Source organism: Hemitrygon akajei, chromosome 8 (assembly GCF_048418815.1).
Source record: "Hemitrygon akajei chromosome 8, sHemAka1.3, whole genome shotgun sequence".
In the NCBI taxonomy this organism is placed as follows: domain Eukaryota; kingdom Metazoa; phylum Chordata; class Chondrichthyes; order Myliobatiformes; family Dasyatidae; genus Hemitrygon; species Hemitrygon akajei.
In genome coordinates, this window is record NC_133131.1 from 85,585,972 (window position 1) to 85,603,522 (window position 17,551).

At 41.7% G+C, this 17,551-nt stretch overlaps 2 protein-coding genes across 4 annotated transcripts in view; one reads left to right on the forward strand and one right to left on the reverse strand.

The window, feature by feature from the left end:
- bzw2 (basic leucine zipper and W2 domains 2) overlaps positions 1 to 4,096 on the reverse strand; it is a 91,540-nt gene extending 87,444 nt beyond the window's left edge. The window contains exon 1 of one of the 3 annotated variants that reach the window (XM_073054117.1): positions 4,000 to 4,096. Coding sequence is in view for 1 of the 3 variants with exons in the window: in XM_073054115.1 (XP_072910216.1) it covers positions 3,908 to 4,077 (170 nt within the window). In the remaining 2 variants the exon portion in view is untranslated. Of the gene's footprint in view, positions 1 to 3,892 lie in introns of all 3 variants that reach the window. The other 2 variants (XM_073054115.1, XM_073054116.1) reach the window with 2 other exon arrangements.
- Positions 4,097 to 4,345: 249 nt separating this feature from the next.
- The window catches only part of ankmy2a (ankyrin repeat and MYND domain containing 2a), a 41,092-nt gene continuing 27,886 nt past the window's right edge, over positions 4,346 to 17,551 (forward strand). The window contains exons 1-2 of the mRNA XM_073054119.1: positions 4,346 to 4,547; positions 9,725 to 9,789. Coding sequence (XP_072910220.1) covers positions 4,481 to 4,547; positions 9,725 to 9,789 — 132 coding nt within the window. The 5' untranslated portion in view covers positions 4,346 to 4,480. The remainder of the gene's footprint in view (positions 4,548 to 9,724; positions 9,790 to 17,551) is intronic.

A 17,551-nucleotide genomic window follows, 5' to 3' on the forward strand; every position in this document is an offset into this window, starting at 1 on the left:
CTTTGCTGATATCCATATACACTACATCTACGGCTCTACCTTCAACGATGTGTTCAGTCACATCCTCAAAAAATTCAATCAGGCTCGTAAGGCACGAACTGCCTTTGACAAAGCCACGCTGGCTATTCCTTTTCATATTACGCTTCTCCAAATATTCATAAATCCTGCCTCTCAGGATCTTCTCCATCAACTTACCAGCCACTGAAGTAAGACTTACTGGTCTATAATTTCCTGGGTCATCCCTACTCCCTATTTTGAATAAGGGAACAACATTTGCAACCCTCCGATCCTCCGGTACCTCTCCCATTCTATTTGATGATGCAAAGGTCATCACCAGAAGCCCAGCAATCTCCTCCCTCACTTATCACAGTTGCCTGGGGTACATCCAGTTCGGTTCCGGTGACTTATCCAATTTCCAAAAGCTCCAGCACATCCTCGTCCTTAATATCCACATGCTCAAGTTTTTCAGTCCACTGCTACTCATCCCTACAATTGCCAAGATCGTTTTCCGCAGTGAATGCTGAAGTAAAGTATTCATTAAGTATCTCTGCCATCTCCTCCGGTTCTATACACACTTTTCCACTGTCACACTTGATTGGTACTACTCTCTCACATCTTATCCTCTTGCTCTTCACATACTTGTAGAATGCCTTGGGGTTTTCCTTAATCCTGTCCGCCAAGGCCTTCTCATGGCCCCTTCTGGCTCTCCTAATTTCATTCTTAATCTCCATCCTGCTAGCCTTATAATCTTCTACATCTCCATTATTACCTAGTTTCTGAACCTTTCGTACGCTCTTCTTTTCTTCTTGACTAGATTTACAACAGCCTTTGTACACCATGGTTCCTGTACCCTACCATCCTTTCCCTGTCTCAATGGAACGTATCTACGCAGAACCCCGTGCAAATATCCCCTGAACATCTTAAAGGAAATTCTTATATTTTTGCCATTAATAAAACTGCTTCCAGGAAGTTTAAATGTAAGCCCAGATTGAAAATGACAATTTTACAAATCATAACTTAATAAATTCAGGACATAGAAACTTACAGCCCATTACAGGCCCTTCGGCCCATAATGTTGTGACAACCAAGAATTACTCTCAAGACCGCCGAGAAGTTCCCAAGCTCATAGCTCTCTATTTTCTAAGCTCTATATACCTAGCTAAGAGGTTCTTAAAAGACCCTATTGCATCTGCTTCCACCACCGCCACCGGTAGTACATTCCACGCACCCAGCCCTCGGTGTGAAAACTTACCCCTGACATCCTTCCTGTACCCACTTCCAAGCACCTTAAAACTATGTCCCCTTGTGTTAGCCATTTCAGCCCTGGGAAAAAGCTTCTGGCCATCCACACAACCAATGCCCCTCATCATCCACAGGACCTGAATTTATCCTCAAAATTAAATTATTGAACAACATTCCAGATACTTTCTCACACACTCCTGAAAAAGGAAGATGGAGCAGATCTCTACTTGTCCAAGTTGTTCTGTCTTGCATTCCCATTTCCAAACTTCTACTTTCACATTTCTCTGACATCCACCGATTCCTGTCTCTAGCCTGGTTTAAATACACCTCCACACATCATATTTCTCCTTCCAATGATGGAAGGTTCACATTGCATTGCTCTCAAACTTTCCAAGAACCTCAAAAGTGAGGATATCTTTCCCTTCCCACTGCAATTTGCAAATTCAAAAATCAATACTTTCACCTGTCATCCAATTATAAACTTGAAGTTATGTTCCAATACTTTCAAGTCCGACTGCATTCTTCCCCGAGGATTGCCACCTTGTCCTGGCGGAGAGGTTTATGAGTTCCTCCCAAGGGCAATGCCATCTGGCACTTCACTCCTGGTAGGGGCGCCCATCACAGTAAAGCCAAGGAGTGAAGTTTCAAAGAGTGATCCAACCAAGACCTCAGTGGTGCAACTGGTGGAAGATGATGACAAATCACCACTGCAGTGAAAGGCTGCAGCGGTGAATTGCATTCCATGCCGCTGCAGCGGTGAATTGCATTCCATGCCACTGGGCTCTGAACCCACCTGTCAAGGACAGTGTGGTGGATGTCCATGCATCAACCTCTCCATATTAAACAAAGTCATGCACAGGCATCCTCCTTAAGAGAATCCTCCCTAACCCCCGAGATCACAATACTCATCTCAAGTGATTTCACTACTACTGCTAAATTCTCAGCACAAATTAAATTTGCTTCTCCTATCATTTCCAAATGCTGGTTCATAAGGCTAATAATTGAAATATCCACATTAATGTGAAACAAATATATTGGAATATATTTTATAATGAATTGATCCATGATGTTCAACGATAACCAATGGAGATAAATATGTTGTTGATTCTTCAATTGTAACAAAACAGTCCTTTGCATTATTTTTGGCATTAAGCAAAATTCAAACGCGGTAGCGGAACTACAGAATTTTGTTTTTACTGAACAGTATGATCAGTTTGCTTCCTGTTATAACAGCAGTCACAAACATGAACAATTCCAACTTCATATAAGAAAGCTTCCTGCTTCTCAACTTCCAGGTCCACCCATAACATTTGAAAATTCACTGCTGTTGACATCACACCATTATGTTGACAGTTTGGTGTTCTCATCTTGCCCAAGCAAAATCATAGTGATTAGGAATGAATTTAAACTTACCTGTTACATGAGGAAACTTAAAACATTTTGCCAGCACGTACACTAGATCACCACCACAAATTCCTGTGATACAAGCTTTTTTTTAAAAAAGGGGGAAATCCTTCTAATTATGATATTCATTCAAAATAATCAAATTATGGCAAGCATCTTAAACGTATACATTATTAGGATTACATTTTTCATTCCGTTATATATACTGCTACTAACACATATATTTTGTTTGGATTGCAGTCATACATTTAGTTAATCACACATTGTTCTGATTAATCTGTTTCCGTATCCGTCTACCTCCCCTCCCCCTCTCCCTCTCCCACACTTAGAGATCAATACATTCCCCAACTGGATGTCACGGTATATTTATTTGCATCGGATCCAACTCGAATTCAGACTCAGAAGGGGGGGGGGTGAAATAAGACGAAATGAGCCATCTCCTCGGAGAAGCGGCAGAGCAAACCCAACGTGCGGGGTGGAGAATGGGAGCCATCACATTTCAGAAAAACAATAATTCAATTACAAACATATCGAGTTTGTTGTCTCGCGTCATCGAAACTAGCAACTACACACCGTAACCAGACCAAGTGCACAGAACATTTCAAGTCAAGGGCATAGGCGTTTATTCTTAATAAATGTACTTGAATTAATCTGCTAACCGCGCTGATCCACTCGCCCACCAGCTCCAATCCCACACTTGACATTCCGCCAAAATCGCTTGCACACTACTATCGTTAAACACATTAATTCATTGGTTGAAAATTACAGAATGGATTAACATACAGAATATGTAAATCACCTAACATGAGACACGGGATTATCCATGGATCATTTCCAAGGTACAGTAACATCTTTATGTTCATAATCTATTAATAAACATTAAAATAAATGTGTAATCTGCTGACCTGTCAGTTATCTGTCAAAACTAGATTAATGATAGAAGACACGCTATTACAAGTCCAGCTTTCTTTCAAAAACATTTGCGTAGCTCGGTAAAATTTAACCAGCAATTCGTAATGTGTCCAAGCTGCAGCTCGGTTTTTTTTCAAGAAACCGCACATTCCTGTCTCCTCATCGTGCATCTTTCACGCAACACAAAAGTGTGCGGAGCTTTCGCTGTCTGGATTTGCAGGGTTATGAAATTACTCGTCGTGATTGCGAGTTGTTCTTTTCTCTAAAAGTACACACACACATGTATTACAGCATACCAGAGCGCATTCCCTCTTCCTCCCTGCCCATACTTAACCCACTGGCGTGTCACCTCGAATTGTTCCGATTCTTCCGCTTTGAATTCACGAGGCGACTGAGCGGGCGCTGGGATCTATTGTTCCTCAGTCGGCTCCGCGTTCTTACCCAGCTGCTGAAACGCTCCCAAGAACTCCCCGTGAATTCAGCCCCCGCGTCCGAGCAATTCGCCAGCAATCTGCACATGCGCAGCGAGAGCCGACAGCCGCGCAGCCGGCGCTACCATCGCTCCGAAGTAGTAGGGAACAGCACACGAAATAAGTGACTCAGAACAACATTATACCTGCACCCTTCATCTTAATAGACACAATTATATAATTTAATAGATCATACAAATAGATAACTCATGCCAGAGTTATACATGTGAATAGAACTGCGCTGTGGTGTTTTTTAAGATTGCCGCACACCCCTCTGTCTTCCAGCGCCGGGAAGCTGTGAGTTGGATACAATTGGAGTATCGAGTCGAGGCGCCGGCGTGTGTTACAGCGTCTCTACTGCTGGCTATTTATTTGGCTGTCTCGGTTAGAGGTGGCGGCGAATGTGCTTGTACTGTTTTTAAAGGAAATAAAATTGGTCGTTGGAGTGAATTATGGCTCCCCTCAAGAAAGGCGATCTGACAGAGGAGGAGACTGAATTATTGCAAGTCATTTCTGAAGGTAATCATGCAATTTAACAGCGGCCCTCCCTTTCCAAAATTAAACGTATGAATCGAGAGTTGTGGTAGAAGCAGAAACTGATTCACGGATTTGTGTGTAAATCCTATAATAAATAGGGCAGTAATTAAAATGGGGCGCGGCAACTCACTTTTAAGTTAAACGCAATGAGGCCCAACAGGATGGATCAATGAAACCGCATGTTTACGTTTGAGCTTATCTTGTTTACATAAATATTTTAGTAACTTCACATTTAAAAGTCGTTAAACGATAAATTATCATAAACTGGCAGTCGGTTTGAATGTAGAAAATGGAATATTTAAACACTTTCTATTCAGAGATGTGCAGCACGTGTACCAGCTGATGTTTCGTGGACAGGTCCACTGCCCTTACCTAGGTTAGCAAGCAAGTTTCACAGGATAAATTCCCGGTGAAGTGAGGGTGGGGCGGTGATGGCACCGTAAAGGAAGATTAAGCAGACCGGGGCTTTACGCTGTGGATTTTAGAAGAGGACTTGAAACGGCTCTTGAAGTTGACAAGCTGTATATGGCGGATGATGTTGGGGAGTCCAGAGCCAGGGATCACAATGTAAAAATGAGGGTTTGATCATTTATGACTGGGAAGAGAAGAAACTTATTGGGATTTCTCTAGTTCATAGAGCAGTGGAGATTCAGAATGTTGAAGATGAGAACATCCGATCTTTGAATATTAAAGGAATCTACGGTTAAGGGATTAAGGCAGCATGGTGACACTGAGGTTAAAAAGTCAGCACTGAATTTACTGAACAGTGAGGGGTTGAATGGCCTTCTTCCTCATTTTCCTGTGTTCCTAAGGTTATGTTTCATTAGGTCCTCCTGCTATATATTTGTTGCTTTAAAAAGGAATTTTTTGTTGCGATTGCCATGCTCTCATGTGTCTAGATGGTACATCAGTCATCAGCATTTTTTCACTAAAGTATTGATGAAGAGGGGAGTCGAAATGGAAAAATAGAGAAAGGGGAAGGGCCAACCATTGTAATTCCACTCCCCGTTACTATTGTGACACGTTGGCCCACGACATTCTCTCCTGCCACTATGAGGCCAAGGGGCTGAAAAAGAAGAAATCTGATAGGAAAGGACAATGGGAGAAGGGGAAGGAGGGGCACCAGAGAGAGGTAATAAGCATGTGAGGGGGGGAAAGGGGTCAGAGGAAAGCCAGTATAGTGAATGGAAGAGAAAAGATGGAGGGAAGGGAGAAATTACCCCACTCTCAGATTGGAGGAGCAACACCAAATATTCTGTCTGTTTGATGGCATGAACACCAACTTCTTCATCTTCTGGCAATTTCTCCCCTCCTCCACCTTCTCTCTTCCATTCACTATGCTGGCTTTCCTCTTACCTCCTTTTCTTCCCTCACCTACTTATTACCTCTCCCTGGTACCCCTCCTTCCCTTTCTCCCATTGTCCTTTCCTGTCAGATTTCTTCTTTTTCAGCCCCTTATCTTTTCCACCTATCACCTCCCAATTTCTTACTTCGCCCCCCTCCCCCACCCACCTGACTTCACTTATCACCTTCCAGCTTGAATTCCTTCTCTTTCCCCTAACCTTCTTTCTAATTCTGGCGAAGCATCTCAGAACTGTACTGTTCTACTACATTTGAGTAATCAGACAGGTAGTATTCAATTAGAAAGAGGGTCTCTGCCTCCGTTCCCATTTCAGGTTCTGGGTTCCAGATTCTCATCTGTGTGGGGTGGGGAGATTCTCATCTCCACTAATTCATAAGGAATATAGGCAGGGGTAGGCCATTCACAACCTCGTGTCTGTTCAACTATTCAATAAGCTCATGGTCAAAATTCTTCTTTAATATCCTGTAAGAAATCCTCCCGATGACCTTAAGTCTGTTGCTTCCTTGTTATTTTCCTCTGTTTTAGAGATCTTCCTATCCACATAAATCTCCCCTCATTTCCAAGCAAGGTAACTTTTTATACCTCCAAGTGTTCTACCATGTATCAAGATCAAAACAAGAATTCAATTCCAACATCATCTGTAAGAGGTTTGTACATTCTCCCTGTGAATCACATGGGTTTTCTCTGGGTGCCATGGTTTCCTCCCACAGTCCAAAGACGTTCTGGTTAGTAGGTTAATTGGCCATTGTAAATTGGCCTGTGATTAGGCTAGGGTTAAATCGGGTTGCTGGGGTGCCGTGGCTCGAGGGGCCGATTCCGTGCTATATCTCTAAATAAATTGAATGCAGAACCAGTAGTCATGAGAAGAATTCTAAATAAATATTGCAGTTGGCTTATTATTGTCGCAGGTACTGAGGTACAGTAAAAAATTTCATGCATACTGTTCACACAGATCAATTCATCACACAGTGCAAGGGAAAATTACAGTATATAGAATAAAGTGTAGCAGTGCAGGTAGACAAGGTGCATGGCTATAACAAGGTAGATTGTGAGGTCAAGAGTCCATCTTGCTGTACTAGCGAGCAACTCGTTATAACCACGTGATAGAAGCTGTCCTTGAGTCTGATGGTATGCTTTTCTGACCATGGCATCTGTGGTCGGATATGAACAGGTGATGTTCACTCCTAGAACTTGACTTTTGAACCTCAGCATTGTTGATATAAGCAGTTATGTGTGCAATGCCTCCCACCCCCTTTATGAAGTCAATGGCCAACTCTTTCATTTTGCTGACATTGTAACACCATGTAACTAAGCTCTCTGTCTCCCTCCTGTACTCCAACTCATTGTTATTTGAGATTTGGCCCACTACAGTGCTGTCATCTGCAAACTTACGGAGGGGCTGAGAGCAGAATCTGTCCGTGCAGTACTGAGTCTATTGGAGGTACACTGGAGGATTGAGAGTGCAGCCTTGTGAGTCACCAGTGTTGAAGATAATTGTGGCAGAAGGTGTTACTGCTTATCTTTACTGATTGCAGTCTGTTGGTCAGAAAGTCATGGACTCGATTGTGAAGGGAGTTATTTGGATATGTGTTTTCTTAAGAGTTATTGTATTGACGTCAGAGCTTAGTCTAACATATCTGTCCTTACTTTCTGAGTCTTGGAAGTGGAAAGAAATATCTTCTTAGCCAGCCCAAGCCCTATGTGCTGTAAATTTCTGAGATTCGTTGATTCTGTGAAAATGTCATCCTCTATGCATTGTTTCCCAGTCCGAATCAAATTCATAACCTTGAATTGAATTCCATTTCCACTCTCCCTGCCCCACCCCCAGTCACCATTCTATTTGTATCTTCCAGCAAACTTACAGTTTTTCCCATTTTCCATCACAATGAACTGTGGCCAGTTTGAGTTTTCTCAGCAAGCAATATGACTGCGGAAGGGCAAGTGCTGCTTGTTGCTACGTTGGACATCTAAGTAGAACTATAGTTCTGGAGTGCTCTCTTGAGTTTAACAGAGCTTAGTGTTTGTCAACTTGACTGAGGAAGAATTAGGATTTTTTCATTATTGATTCATGGAACATTGGTGAGTTATTTTTACTAGAAGCATACATTGATTACATCCCAAGTTGCATTTGAGATGGTTGGTGAGCCACCATCGTGAACTGTTTCAAGTCTATGTATTGAGGAGGCTTAAACATCAGTTATATTGTGCTTATTTCTGCCCTGAACTAAACATTTTACAATTGGACACTTCAGTTCTTACTGATGTAGTCATAAATTATCCACAGAATTAATGAACCTTGCTGAATGAAACTAATCAAATTTTTACATCTATAACTTTTCTGGTCAACATTTCCATTGATAATCCTGTGTTCATTGGCAGGACTGGTTGGGTAAATTTAATTGGAAACCTTCAATAACAGAAACAAGCAAGAATGAATATGTTAGCAAAATGAGGGGTGAATTAGGTTTTCAGACACATAAAATTCATATCTGTACTCTTTCTGAGGATAATATTTTTGTGTGATTTCATAGGAAACCATAATGTATAGGAGCAGAATTAGACCACTTGGCCCATCAAATCTGATCAGCCATTCCATCATGGCTGATTTATTTTTCCCTCTCAGCCACACTTGGTCTTCTCTCTGTAATATTTGATGCCCTTACCCATCAAGAACCTATTGACCTCCGCTTTAAATGTACCCAATGACTTGGCCTCAACACCTGTATGGTGTACATACCTGTATACCTCACCTGTATGGTGAGTTCCACAGATTTACCACCCTCTGGCTAAAGAAATTCCTGTTTATCTCTGTTCTGCAGAGACATCATACTCTGAAGCTGTGCACTTCGATCCTAGACTCTCTCACTATTGGCAACATTCTCTCCATGTTACTCTATCTAGGCTTTTCAACGTCCTTGGCCCGAAACATCAACTGTACTTCTTCCTACAGATGCTGCCTGGCCTGCTGCGTTCTGCCAGCATTTTGTGTGTGGTACTTGAATTTCCAGCATCTGCAGATTTCCTCGTGCTTGCCTTTTCAGTGTTCTGGAGCTTTCCATGCGATTTCACCACCACCGCAACCATCTCTTCCCCCCCACCGTTCTTCTAAACTCCAGCAAATGCAGGTTCAAAGTAATCAAATGCTCCTCGTACATTAAACCTTTCATGGAAGGGATCATTCGTATAAATCTCTGAACCATCTCCAATGCCAGCACATCCTTTCGTAGATATGGGCCCTCAAACTACTCGCAATACTCCAAATGTAGTCTGGCCAATTTATAAAGAAGCCTCAGCGTTACATCCTTGCTATTCTAATCCTCTTGAAATGAATCCTAACATTACATTTGCCTTCTGTCCTACTGATTCACATTAACCGTTAAGGGAATCCTGCACCAGGATACCCAAGTCCTCTTGCGCCTCTGATTTCTGAATTCACTCCCCATCTAGAAAGTATTTGATGTCTTTATTCCTTTTACTAAAGTGCATGACCAGACACTTCCCTGCACTGTATTCCGTCTACCACTTTTCCGTCCTTTCCACTAATCTGTCCCAAGTCCTTCTGCAGGTTCCATTTCCTCACACTGCCTGCTCCTCCACCTATCTTTGTATCATCTGAAAACTTCACCCCAAAGCCAAACATTCTGTCATCCAGAACATTAACGTATAATGTGAAAAGTAGAGGTTCCAACACCAACCCGTGCAGAACATCACTAGTCACTGGCAGCCAAACAGAAAAGCCAAAAGCATCTGAATTTATAAAACTTGAAATTTAATTACAATTTTTAACTTTATTTAGGAAACATTCAGGAGGCGGGAATGTTGCTGGGTAGTAAAAATGTCCGTGTCAACTGTTTGGATCAGGTAAGGCTAGATTTAGCGTCTTGTCTTAATAGTTTGTCTTATCAACTTCTAATAATAAATATGATTCTAATTTTATCTCTTGTTTGGAGTTTGGGAGACCTATCCACATACCCCAGATAATGCTGTTCTTGTATTTCATTTCTCAGCATGGAACTTCTAAAGAAGAGCTTAAATGTTTCTCTAATGCTGTTGTACATTTTTATTTCGGCTTTGTAATATTTTAACATGCATATTTTCTGCAAAAGTCAATAAAAATTGTACTTGCTGGAAATGTAAAACAAAACCTCAAATGCTAGAAATACTCAGTAGATCAGGCCACAATTGTGAAAAGGGAGATTCAGAATAAATAAGCTAACATCCTTTAACATTGGCGAGGGATCTCCAAATTAAAATGGTGGCAGTTTGTTTTCCCCACGGATGCACCCTGAACTGCTGAATATTTCTAGCACCTTCAATTTTTTAATCTTGTTATATTTCTGTGCCTTTCTTTTCATTGCCAATTAGTTATCAAAGGACTGCATTTCTCCTTCAGCCTCGATCATCTGGTAATATCAATTTCCCCAGCGTTTACTGCCATTCACTAATATCTCTTAGCAATATAATATTTTCTGTGTTTCTATGTATAAACTCGCTGTTTTGTTGCTTCACTGATTCCTTTGTGTTAGTCACACTGTTAAAAATTTAAATAATGTACTTCTGTAACTGTCCACCCACATCTCTTCCCTCCTCTCCATGGCATTATTCTGTGCCCACCACAGAAAATACGCTCTTCCAATTTACATACCTACACATTTATGTCCAACTATGAGGCTGCTGGCTGACTCTTTAACACAAAATTACTACAAACACCAATCCAGTTTCTTGCTATATGCTTGCTTACACCTTTTTGATACTTTAATTTCTATTAAAACCATTAGTATATATTAGCTTTGTCCCTCCTGATGCATCTTTGATTTTTAAATCTAAGTCTGATTAATTAGCCGTATCAATCATTGTATTTGACTTATCCTGGAAGATCAAAGGTATCTGCTGAATTAATTTCTTTACTGAATCTCTTCAATCACATTTATGTCCGTGCCAAGTATGAAAATGGCACTTTACTGATGAAATCCACCCACAACTTTCTGTGGGTTCAGTTCCATGTTATTCAAAATAGCAACGTAGGAATCTTAGTACCATAGCTTAGATATTGGTTCAGTATCTTGTCTAAAAGGACAGTAAATACTGTCATTAGCCTAAATTATGCTCGTATTCTACAACCCACAAATTTCTGGTCGCAAGACTTGCTGATTTTAGTTAATTTTATCACCAATGAAAAATTTATTTACAGTAGTTTACATGACACATGCAGCAGGGAGTATTCAGGGTAAAGATCTTTCAAGGGAATATTTGAAGCAAGGCCTAGAGCATTTGTTCAATGGCAAAGATTTATCATAAATTATGATGGAATGGTCTGTCACCTGTTATCTTCTATTCCACTTTCATGATAAAACCCACCAATTAAGTTTTAATTATCATTCCTATTTGAATCTATTTTCTAGCAGAGATGTCTTAACACAAGAAATCCAGCAATGTCAAAATAAAGCAAGCTCTGACAAAAGGTGCAAACAAATACTGATAAATAGTTCTATTTTGATTGGTGTTTCAAATTGTTTCCGTGTCATTTATTTCCAATTGGCAGTCTTTCAAGTAATTGTTACCTTGATGACTTTGCTCTGCAGCTTAAAGTATGCATGCCTTCTCACTTTTCTCATTCTGATGAAGATTCCTTGACTTAAAACATTGACTCTGTTTCTGAGTGCTACACGATTTGCTGTACATTTCTGTTTTCATTTGGATCTCCAGCATCTGAAGTTTGTTTTTTCTTTGCTCCTAATATTTGGCATTGCCCTCTCTGGATTCCTGCAGCAATAACATCTGGTAGTGCTCTGTTTTTAAAAAGGAGACAAAGCTGTACTCTGTTAAGTGCCAGCTTTCCAGCAAAAATAAGAGATCCTTTTGCAAGCATCTTTAGATACTGCATAAAAAGAAGCCATTGGTTCAAAAGAACAATTGGAGGTGGAGAAGGTCAGTAACTTGGCATTATCATATCAGAGGGGGATCAGCACTTCAAGTGCCAAGATCAAGAAAGTACAACAGTGTCTCTACGCTTTTTGTGTAGATTCGGCATGTCATCTAAAACTTAAAACAAATATAGATGCAAAATGGAGAGCATCTTGACTGGTCGTATTGTGGCCTGATACGGAAACATCAATACGGAGAAATGGGAAAAAATCTATCACAAGTGGTGGATACAGTCTACTCAATCCCAGGCAAAGCCCTCTCCACTATCGAGCACTGCAACAGGAAAGCAGCATCCATCATCAAATACTCCCACCATCCCGACCACACACTCTTCTTCCTACTGCCCTCGGGCTGAAGGTACAGGAACCTCGGGTTCCACACTACCAGGTTCAAGAACAGTTATTACCTTACAGCCATCAGGCTCCTGAACCAGTGTGGATAACTTCATTCATCTCAACACTGAACTGATTCCACGAGCTACACTCTCACTTTCAAGGACTCTACAACACATGTTAGAGATACAGTGGAACAAACCCTTTCAGCCCAATAAGCCAAAATGCCCAACAACCCACCTATTTAACTAATCACAGGACAATTTACAATGACTAATTAACCTACTAACTGGTTTGTCTTTGGACTGTGTAAGGAAACATACGTGGGGAGAATGTACAAACTCCTTACAGACGGTACTGGAATTTAATTCTGAACTCTGAGGCTCCGAGCTGTAATCACATTGTGCTAACTGTTATGCTATCATGGTGCCCAAATAAATAAATATTTTCAGTGTCTATCTTTGCTGAATTTGTCGTCTTTTGCACATTGATCTCTGTTTATACAGTTGGCCCTCCTTATCTGCGGGGGATTGGTTCTGGGACCCCCCCCCCCCCCCCCACCTCCCGTGGATACCAAAAAACACAGGTGCTCAAGTCCCTTATATAAAATGGCATAGTATTTGCCCATAACCTATGCACATCCTCCTGTATACTTTAAATCATCTCTCAATTACTTATAATACCGAATACAATGTAAATAGTTGTTATACTGTATTGTTTAGGGAATAATGACAAAAAAGTCTACATGTTCAGTACAGACGCAATCATCGTAGCTCTTCTGGGAACGCTGATGCCGCCTCGGCATCAGCCAATCCCGATTCTCTCGTGATCTTTAAGTTCTTGAGGCTGTAGCGCTTTAAATATCTAGCCAGCCATCCCTTACTAGCCTTAAGCTCCTTCCTCTCGCTCACAACACAAGTAGCGAACGAACGAGATGCAAGGTGAACAATGCTCAAACAACAAGTGCTAGAGAGAGAACTTATGGGTTTTCCTGATCCATGGTCGGTTGAATCTGTGCACGCGGATAAGGAGGGCCGACTGTATATAGATTATATAAAATCTCTTGTATGGCTTTATTTCCTTTTTATTGTATAAAATTGTATTTATTTTATTTTTATTTAAATTTACATTGTGATGCAGGTCCAGATTCTTTCCCTGTAGGCTCTGAAACAGAAGCTGGTCAGTAGGTATATTCCATTCTCTGGCTGCGTAACCCTGACAAGTTCAGTGTCAGACAGGCATGTTGATAACAATATCCTTCACTTTGGAACATTTCTTGATAAATTGAGAATATGTTGTAATGTGACTGGAGTTGTCCTTTGGATGTGATGCAAGATTTGAATCTGAATCAGGTTACAAGGACCAATTAACCTGCCAATCGGTATGTCTTTGGACAGTGGGAGGAAACCAGAGCGCGTGGAGGAAACCCATGAGATTACTGGGAGAATGTACAAACTCCTTACCGTCAACGGGAATTGAGCCCAGGTTGCTGGTCCTGTAAAGTGTTGTAACTGGCACCCCAAAGAATCAGTAGCATAGTGTTCATGGGTTCGTGTGGCATTCAGAAATCCGATTGTGGAGGAGAAAAAAAAGTTGTTCCTATCTTGTTGAGTATAGGTTTTCAGACTTTCGTCCCACGTCACTGACAGTAGTATTGAGAAGGGGGCGTGTCCCAAATGGTGGAAGTCCTTGATAATGGATGGTGCTGCCTTGAGGCCCTACCTGGGGAAGATGTTGATGATGGTGAGGGAAGTGCCAGTAATGGAGCTGGCTGAGTTTATAACCCTCTGCAGCTTCTTTGAATTCTGTGCGTTGGAGTCTCTACAGGCTGTACTGGTCAGAATGCCCTTCACTATATATCTGTAGAAATTCTTTGATATACTAAATCTCCTCAATCTCTTACAAAATAGTCACTGGTGTGCCGCCTTCATGATTGCATTGATGTGCCTAGGACAGGTCCTCTGAGATGCTGCCACCCAGGAACTTAAAGCCGCTCATTCTTCCCACTGCTGACCCATCAATGAGGACAAGTGTATATTCTGACTTCCCAGTCAGATCCTTGGTCTTGCTGACACTGAGTATGAGGTTGTTGTTGCTCTGACTCATTGAAGTCTTGGCTCCTCTTTTGTGAACTTGAAACCTCTCATTGAGCTACTCAAAGCTGTGAAGTTGCCTAGCCACCATCTACCTTCAACCGTTGTACCACAAAAAAATATATTGTTTGCTCTTTCAATTCATCATATTTTTGTGAAATCTTGCTGTTGATTGTGGTATTTAACAACCTAAGCACGGTGACTATGCTTCTGAAGTGATTAAATTGCTTTCCAATGTTTGGGAATGTGATGAGATGTGTTGTGAATGCAAGTTGGTTCTTTCTGGCTTTTTTCCCTACATTTACAGTGCTTTGAACATGATTTTATACTAATAACATAAAAAAAATTGAATAAATCTTGCCAACAAAAATGGTACTTTGAAGAAAAGAGATAAAGATAGGCAATTAAAGTGCATTCAAAAGGCAGCACAGAAAGAGCATAGTTAGTCTGATTGGAGACATGAAGGGCTCAGCCTGAGGAGTTGACTGTCTGTTTCCCTCTAGATGCTGCCTGACCTGCTGAGTTCCTTCAGTGCTTTTTGTAGTTAATTTACTCAGTCTATGGTGCTGCTAATCTTCAGCCTCTCCCTTTCCATCTACCTCCCCCAGTATTTCAACATGTCTATTCCTCATTTCCTTTCTAGTTTCCCTTGTTAATGGTCAGGGTTAACATTTTCGTCTATTCAGTTGTAGCTTGCTCTGAGTGCCTCTTCATCCATTTATTAGTAGCAATCTTGCCTCTCCATATACTTGCTGACATTTGGTTCCAACACAAATAGAAATATTCTGTAGCTACCCTGTCCAATTCATTCATAATTTGATTAAGCCTGTAATGTTGGTCTGTACTTGTATTTGTCCTTGTTATGCATATAACAAACCCAGTAAATTCCTGAGTACTTTACTAAATGAGAATGACCACAAATAGCCAGCTGGTGGCACCAGACCTCGGAGTGAAGGCTCCCGAGTTCGAATCCAGCCGGCTCCCTTGCACGTTTTCCATCCGTGCTGGGTTGAGCGTCGAGCTAGCAACTCGGCCTCGTAAAAACAAGAAAGCCTGCTAAAACAAAAATGCCATTACGACGGTGTCCTGATGACTCCACTCAGAGTTAAGGGCTTCTTCATAACTACAAAATTGCACTTGTGTTGTCAAATTAGTCTTCTAGATTAAAGCCCATCTCTTCAAATAAACTATTAATCACCTCACATAATCTCTCCCTTAGTAATGTGTTATGCTGTTCAATGATGAACTTTGCGGTGCTTTCTTTGAAGATTTTGTCCAGACTCCTGTTTACATCAATGGCGCTGAGGCCAAGAGGGATGAGAGTTTCAACTTTCTAGTTCCTAACCTTAGCCTGCTCTAATCAAACCATGTTGATGGCACATCTAAAAAGGGGTGTCACGGTAGTGTAGCGGTTACAGCTCGGGGCATTGGAGTTTGGCGTTCAATTACATTGCCATCTGTTGGGAGTCTGTACGTTCAACCCGCGACCACGTGCGTTCCGTTGGGTTAGTCCAGTTTCCTCCCAAGATCCAAAGACGTACAGGTTAGTAGGTTAATTGGTCATTGTAAATTGTTCTGTGATGAGACTAGTAGGTTGCAGGGTGGCACAGCTCGATTGGCCAGAAAGTCCTGTTCTGTACTCTATCTCTAAATTTTATAAAAAAGGTCACCAGCACTTCTACTTCATCAGGAGGTTAAAACAAATTTGGCATGTCCCCTTTGACCCGCACCAATTTTTTACCGGTGCACCACAGAAAGCATCATATCTTGATGCTCGGTGTGGTAACTGCTCAGCCTGTGATGACAAGAAGTTGCAAAGAATTGTGGACACAGCCCAGCACATCATCGCCTCCGTGGACTTTATCTGCACTTCTCACTGCTTCAGGAAAGCATCCAGCATAATCAAATAAACCACTAACCTGGACATTCTCTCTTCACCCTCTCCTATCGAGAAGAAGATACTAAAGCCTGAAAGCATGTGCCCTCTGGCTCAAGGCAGTTTCTATCCTGCTGTAATGAGATAGTACAGATCGAGCCCATCTTATCCGTGGTAAAATCAGCTGGACTCAACCTTTCAACCTGCCTTATTGTGAGCCTACACCTTGCATCTTTACATGCACTGCACTTCCTCTAGAAGGTAACAGAATACAGTGCAAAATACAATGTTATTGTTTTAACTTGTACTATCTCAATGCACTGTTGTGAAGGGAGATGGAGGAGTTCCAATGCCTGTCCAGCCTACCTGGGTCTGAGGATGGATCACTCTAAGCGTCCGGCCAGTTTGCTATGGTTGAGAACGGCTTCTTTGACAGCAGAATCCAGATCCAAAGTGAATCACTGGCTGACGTTGTTCCAGGCCCAGAGCAATTCGCTGCAGAGAGGCCTGGGTCCTTATGTAGATACCATATGCTGTTTGGACGATCTGAGTGCCAGCCCAGATAGACTGGAAAGGCTGGGTGTCAAGAGTCAGGCAAGGCTGGATCACTCCGAACTGATTTGAGAACAGTTTCTTTGGCAATGAAATCTAGGATCAGAGCGGTTTGCTGCAACGGGGTTGGGTCATCGTAGTACGAGGTTTGAACAATTTAAATGTCACTCTGGGTAGTCTAGGCTCCTCTCTCCATGACACTTAAGGTGGTGAGACTGCCCACAGCTGCTGTGCTTCATGTCTGCAAACTACAAGGTGACTTGTCCCGCTAATACGATGGACTGACCACCGAGGCTTTGGGCCTACTCGAGCTGCTCTGGGGATTTGAATCTCCAGACTCAGTTTGGTTTGGAATGCTGTTCCTTGCTTCTATTGTTTGCATGGTTTGTTTTTTTTATCACTTTTTTTTCTCTCTGTGGGCACTAGGGTTTGGTCTTTTTTTTATTGGGTTCTTTCAGGTTTTGTGCTTTGCAGCTGCCTGTTAAGCGAACAAATCACAAGGTTGTAAAATTTGTGCATTCGTTGACAATAAATGCACTTTGAATCTTTGAATTTGGCTCACCCATGGAACAGGACAGGACTGTTAATGTGGTTTCTTGGTTTCTTTTAATTTGGCTGTGGAAATTGTGCAAGCCGGAAGCTTGGGATAATCTTGAGCAACGCCCGCAATACTGGAAGGACTCAGCAAATCAGGCAGTATATATGGAGGGAAATAAACAGTTGACCCTTCAACACAACCTGCTGAGATCTCCAGCATCTGCGGAATTTCTTGTGGTTGGGGAATGACATTCTTAACCAGGCAAGCACGTGGAAACTTGTCTTTTTTGGTTGTTAATGTGATTTTT